This window comes from Monopterus albus, unplaced genomic scaffold (genome assembly GCF_001952655.1).
Source record: "Monopterus albus unplaced genomic scaffold, M_albus_1.0 scaffold293.1, whole genome shotgun sequence".
NCBI lineage: Eukaryota > Metazoa > Chordata > Actinopteri > Synbranchiformes > Synbranchidae > Monopterus > Monopterus albus.
Window position 1 is genome coordinate 213,499 of NW_018128173.1, and position 6,778 is coordinate 220,276.

At 43.5% G+C, this 6,778-nt stretch overlaps 1 protein-coding gene across 1 annotated transcript in view; it reads left to right on the top strand.

Moving 5' to 3' along the window:
* arhgap35a (Rho GTPase activating protein 35a) overlaps nucleotides 1–6,778 on the top strand; it is a 75,034-nt gene that overhangs the window by 52,604 nt on the left and 15,652 nt on the right. The window contains 1 exon segment of the mRNA XM_020623191.1: nucleotides 3,446–3,587. Within this exon segment, the coding sequence (XP_020478847.1) occupies nucleotides 3,446–3,587 (142 nt within the window).

Sequence of the window (6,778 nt, forward strand, 5' to 3'; positions counted from 1 at the left end):
ACAAAATAAAAAAAAAAATATATATATATATATATATATGAAAAAAAAGCTCTAAACATCCCTGCTGTTTAGGAATCTATAGTGCCTGCAAACAAGAAATGAGGGAAAATCTCTGTGTCAAAATGTCTCCTAAATCTATAATATGTGGTGGTGCAGTCACTTTGCTGTATAGCCTCTTGTCTCAGTGGCACATGTGCATCACCCTTTGGCAGCTAAGTTTCCAAGAGGGCAGCGTATGTGCCGTTAGTGATGTAGTGATTGACATAAGCAATATCTAGTTAAGACAGTGTTGTTTACAGTTCACTATTGTGGTAATGCAGTGAAGGATGTGCCTCCTAATTCGTCCCTGTCAGCTTGGCTTGCTTTTCTTCCTTCCTTTCAATCTCTTATATTCAGTGTTTGTCTTCTCTTCATGGTGATTCATAGTTTGTGCTTTTCACATTCCTGGCTGGCACACACTTTCTTTCACACTCTGCCCCTCCCTGTTATGCTTTCCTCATACCTATCTTTTCTTTTCTTTTTTTTCTTGCTGAAGGTTTTTTGCAAACACAGTATCACCACCTTCACTTGTTCCCTCAAACCCTGTCTAACCCTCTCCTGTTCATTTCTGTGCTTGGTCTCTCACACATGTTGTGGTGATACCTTTGACCTTACACTACTATGCTTATCAGCCTGGTATGTTGTTCATTCACACACACGGTGTGATACAGAAGTGCCAGCTGAATAGGAGTTACAGCTGTGTATGTTGTGCCTGTGTGTCTGTGATAATTACCATGGCTGTCAGTAGGGTGGAACAGGAGGGGGATGATTAATGTTTTCACACACAGCTGTGGTCTCCAAGTACCTGCGTGAAGGCTGTCATCTTAAGCCTAAACTCTGTTCTTTCCTTAATGCAGTAAGGACTTGGTTCATAGAGTAATCTGTGCCAAAAGTGAGTAGGGACAGCTCAAACGCTACGATGGTTCGTTGATCAAATAGGCATCTAATGAAGAGGAGAGCCTAGCCCAAGCCCCATATTAGCAAGTACATGAACTCCAGTGGCTCTGCCTTTTATCCAACCCTGTGCGCTGACCCTTTCCTGGGAGGGCAGGGGGCCAAGTTAGAAGGGGAATCAATAAAGTATCACATGGCACATTATAGACCTACATGTTTCAAAACAAATCCCCAAGAATATTGAAGGCAGCAGAATTTAGATGGCTGTCGTCATCATTGCTCTAATTAGTGCCTCTGATTTGTGCCCTACAGCAGGTTTGAGATCTGGATATCCACATAACAGCCCATTATGGCTTAATTGTGGTTGTAACAAAGTGATCAGGTTCCATCACGTGCTTTCTAAGCAGCTGGCTCAAAGATAAGAGTCCATTTACAATCTGCTGTAGCCTGAAATCCCCTTAGGATGGCGTGTTATTGAGTTATATGGTCATCTCGGGAAAATGCTTTGTAGCAGTGACCCCCGGGTCGGAACAGAACCAGCTGTTCTGTTAGTGGCTTGTCAGGGTTAACACAAAATCATATTTTTCAGTTGATTTTAGGTGAAGGCTTGGGTTTATGTAGTGTAAACATGTCCCTGCGTGCACCTTAGGGCATTGTCTATCATTGTGAGTAATGACAGTTAGGAACAAATATTTTGAAACTAAACTCAGAGCCCATTTAAACCCCACCCTTTACCTGTACCACCCGCCCTCCCTCTGTGGGGGGGGGACATGTAGGTCTATAATGTGCCATGTGAACACAGTCAGTGTGATAGGACACAAATAAGTTATGAGCTCCTCCTTGGAGCTAAGAGTCAAGCTGGCAGAGAGTTACGGCAGCACAGCTCTGTACAAATACAGTCTTGCAGCGTCACGTCTATTATTACTACCCTTTTATGCATTTAAATCCTCAGGTGGGTGTTTGGTGCACATATGAACACATGAGTACACACATCACATGCATATGCACGGAACTCCAGTCGAAAGCCGCACAAGTGTCAGGATGTCTGTACGTTCAAAGAGGGAGTGTCACAGAGGGCTCTGGAAGGGCAGCAGGGAGGAAGCCGGGAGTGATAGGTGAGTGAAGGAATTTGCTCATGTGGGGTTATAATGGAAAGATAACTGAGCAAGAGTAATTGACCTGCTGGGAAGAGCTGCAGTTTTTAAACTGTGATATGTTTGAGCACAGATCCTTCATCAGCATTGACGAATGAAGTGCAGACTCTTCCAGTAAGACCATCAAAGGACTGAAACACCACCGATGGGGATAAATACAGTATTTTTCACCTTGTTCATCTACGTGGTATCTGCGTCTCCTCCGCTCTCAGCTTAATAATGAAAACACCCAACAGGTTAACAAAACAAACTTATAGCCTACTGGTTTTTGTTCACAAATAGCAACATGCTGTGGGGTTAGTCTGTTTACTGTGATACCTGCAGTGGAGAATACCTGGTCCAATGGTACTGATGTCCCAGCCTAGGAATGCAAAGATAGTGGCTGGCCTGGGGAAGTTGGCTGATTAGTTTACTACCACATGCCCCCGTGAGTTGATATGTAGGCCCTCTAGTCTATTTTTCAGCGAACTGTTTACATTTGTTTTAACCTTTTAACTGATAGTATAAATCGGTTGGGATTCCTATTTTGGTTAACGGTTAAACGGTTAAGGCTATGCCTCCCTAGTAAATGGTGCTGAAAATATGATGCCAGTGTCTGGAGCAGAGGCCACACTGGGCTCCTTCTTTCTAATGAGCACTCCTCTGCGCCTTTTCTGCATCTGTCTGTCAGGCCTGCACTGCATCCACAGTCTATATGCTCACCTCACCACTCACCCAGCCTACCTAGGTAGAGCCTCAGGAGCCTGACAATCTTACTAGAGAGCCAGGCCTCAGGGGCCTTCCAAACATTCCCACTGAACACCATTAAAGTGTCGTACAATTACTGCTGATACCTCAACCAATCAGAGGCAGACAGAGAATGTTGCAGGAGTCTATTGGCGGTCTCTTAACAAGTGAGAAACAGGCGTCATATAGTCAGATAGAGTTTGATTGTCTGAGCGCTGCAATGCGGTAGAGCGGGAAAGAGAATGCAAAGGCAGGAGGGCAAGAATGAAGAGACGGGAGCGATGAAGGAGCTGATGTGTGTCTTACTGATGTACAGAACAGGGTTCAAAACGAGAAGGTATGATTACTTATCAGTTTAAGGTTTGAAGGAATGTGTGGGATAGGTGTGTATGCGCATGTGTGTGTTGGGATTTCTGCTAGATAATATCAAAAACACAGTCACTGTAAAATAAGGTTCTGGTCTTTTCCGCCTAAATCAAGTCATTTCAGTGACACTGTCTCTGGGCTCTGTGTCAGTTTGGAAATGTGTGCCTACAGTATGTTGGCAGTGTCGATGTCTAATCAGGCTTACATAATGTTGATTTTGTTCTATGAGTGCTCTCACCAATCTGGACTGGTCGTTTTTCTTCCAGAAACCGCGATCCAAACCCAGGCATTCCTTTTCAAAACCCATTGAAAGCAACTACTTTGGCATGCCACTGATCACCGTGGTCACTCCCGAGAGGCCCATCCCAGTCTTTATTGAGAAGTGCATACGTTTCATTGAAACGACAGGTAAGGATCTGTTTTGTTTTATAAGGAATGGAAATGCTTAATTGCATCCAATGGGATGCAGCACAAGCTGTTGTTTTCAGTCATTCGATCATTACCTGTTCCTTTCTGCCTCTGTGTGAGCTGTATCGTCCTTCCTTTATCGTTCTTTTTTCTGTTTTCCTACCGCATTTCCTTATCTTGATCCACATCCCTGCTGGGATTGTTACCACCACTAAGAGTGTAGTTCTGTAATCCTCCTCAAATCGCATGCAACCTTTGTTTTTGTGAATGTGCTTCTGTGTCTACTTTGTTCAGGTTTAATAGTGGTAGCGTTTTCACTTCTTAGGTGGGCACTTGGAGGGACATGGACCAAGTTTGGAGGGTAAAGTTCTGATAAGAAAGCAAACTTAACAAGCCCCTGATGAAGCCAAGTGCTTATTTGTGTATTACATAAAACATTTTTATGCTAGGGTGTGATTTCATGTTGTGAGATCTTGCCACACCCCTATCTGTGAGCAACTGTTTAGCTAACAGGTTTTCAGCCTCTCCTCTCCTGTCCGTGAGCACTGGGAGTACAGATGTGGTTGGACAGCCTCGTCTGACCTTGTTACCATGTTACCCAGATGCCAAACCCTCTGTCAGGTTGCTCTGATGCCTCACTGTCAATAGTGGTTACTATTACTGTCCTTAAGAAACTGTATTACACGTCGAAGTAATGTTTATTAAAAAGGAACACACCCTTGCTTAAAAATCTCTTCCACTACCTTCCATGAGCCAGTGAGTTTGTCAAAACATCACTGGTTGCTTTCAGACATGTTGATGCATTCCACTGTAATCTCACTCCTGATTAAAGACTCTTTATTTGTGGATTACTGTGGCCTTACAAAACATCCACTGCCTTAGTTGTGGAGGAGTGTAGGGGCAAAGCTCCAGAAAATAAGGCACCACATTAGGTTTCATCTCACCCTGTTCAGATGCTAACTGGAGTGGTCACAGCACTTACATCAGGATGAAGGGGAAAAACTGGTTGAATATGCATTTATATACATACACACTGGTATGTGGACATATGAGGGTGTATGCACAGCTCCTTCAGAGGTGTTTTCCACCACTCGCTGCTTCAGTATTTCCCCTGATCTGTTTCCTCTCCCCTCCTGCTACTCTCTTTGTGTTCTTGTTTCTGATGGTCCACTCATCCTTCTCACTCTCTCTCTCTGAGTACCTTCACTTTTCACTTTTGATTTTTTTCTAATTTATATTTCAGCTTCTTCCCAGGTCCTATTCTCCCCACCCTGCCCCACCCCACCCCTTCACTGTTTTCTGTACTTGTCAGCATGCCATGTGTGTCTGGGTGTGTTTCAGCCAGAGGGTTGCCAGGTAAAGTTTGGCCCCATAGCTCCCGCTGTCTGATCAATATCGCCAGGTAGGAAATAGAGAAGAATGTTTGGGCTCAGCTCCTTCCTATCTGTGTTGCACTTCCTCCTGTGTTATTTGTGTGAGAAGTGCAGCCTCACACATCTTAGCAGAAATATTTCGCGTATATTTGATTTGATTTGATTTATTCTTTCAAACATGTAACAACAGTCAATATGTCAACACACATAATTCCACACATATCCACAAATATATTTTCAATTTGCACATACCTAGTACATGCTTGAACGGAGTAGGAAGAAGTTAGACTTATCTAGTCCTACCCCTTAACATCATCTTATCATCAACATACTAATACATATGCTACATATTGGCACACAGACAAAACTACTGCGACTGGAAGGGGAAATGGGTTACAATGTGTTATTTAGTTTTGATTGTAGTCGCTGTAAGTCAGAGTTATCTTATCCCCTATCTGTGTCTACAATCAGTGGGTATAATGGCACTGACAGGAAATGACCATACAGCGCTGACACTATGTCACTATAGTGGGAGCTGATAATGAGTGACGCTGTGGGGCTGACCCTGGACCCACAGCTCTGACCTACATCCTTCCCTTTTCCCCTCTACCTCAAACAAAAGTACTCACAGCTACCAGTGTTCCTGTTTTTTATTCTTATCTGTCTAAATGTCATTGTTAGTCCTCTTACAGTCTTTATTATGAACTTTCTTTTTTGTTCTGTGATGCCAAAAAAATGTTGTGGCTCTTAGACCAAGCCAAACTCTTGAAATAATATGTTTTTGGTGGTTTACATGAGGTACTGATTAAAAGGTGTTATTTTTCTGTTTTTATATTTTCTATTCATAGAGTAAGTTTTCTTTCTTTGTTGTGTCTCATTCGTGTTTCGTAGCTCACTCCCTTTGTCCTTGACAATAATAGCAGTGGATGTGGTATTTTGTATTATTTTCATGCATTCCGAGCTTGTAGAAAAGCAGCTCTATAAAATCAATCCATAGTGACTGCTGGTTTCTCCCCTCGGCTCTGGCTCTCCTTCAGCGTGGTAGCTGCAGTTTACTCTGCTCATGGGTGCCAAGGTGATGAATGTGTGTTAGCGTGTGCAGGCATATCTGCTGGCCTGAAGAGCCTCCATAGCGACGCAAAGGGCAGCACCCAGCGACTGCCTGTCTCCACGGTGAACTATGAAATCAGCCTCTGGGCTGCTGGGGTCTGGGGATGATGTGGGATCAGCTGGAGTGTTGTCGGACAGTAACATGCTGCCGCAGTATGGCCGCTGGCTGCTGGAGCATTTACCATGCTTTCAGGGTTTGTGTGAGTGCAGGCTCACAGGTGCGTTTTTGGCCACTTGAATGAATGCTGTCGCCATAGATGGGTGTAGTTTTTAGATTCTACTGTTTTTGTGTGTGTGCTGTAGATGAGCATATGGACAGTAAAAGCTGATAAGTAATGATTTATTTGTTCTGTGTTTTGTTTGACCCCTGTTTTCTATTTTGGAGAGTTCACCTTTCCAAGCTCTCACTGTAAAAAGTCTTTATTCACTGTCTTTTTGTCCCCTCCCAAAGCTTTGTGGCTTCTTTCATTCTCATTCATGTTGTTGCACAAAGTCAAGCAACCTCCGGGTTGCAAGGGAGAGCAGACGTTTACTGCTCCTCTTGTCTGTTCTACGATTTTTCACATCTTCTACATTTTCAAGTCTTTGAACAAATTCTACAACTATTAAAATGCCTCCAAGAGGCAAAAGAGCTAATAAATCAGAAGCGAACGAGGATGTTGAGGCAGAAGAGGATTATATTTCAGCGGCGCAAGTAACAGAGATGTT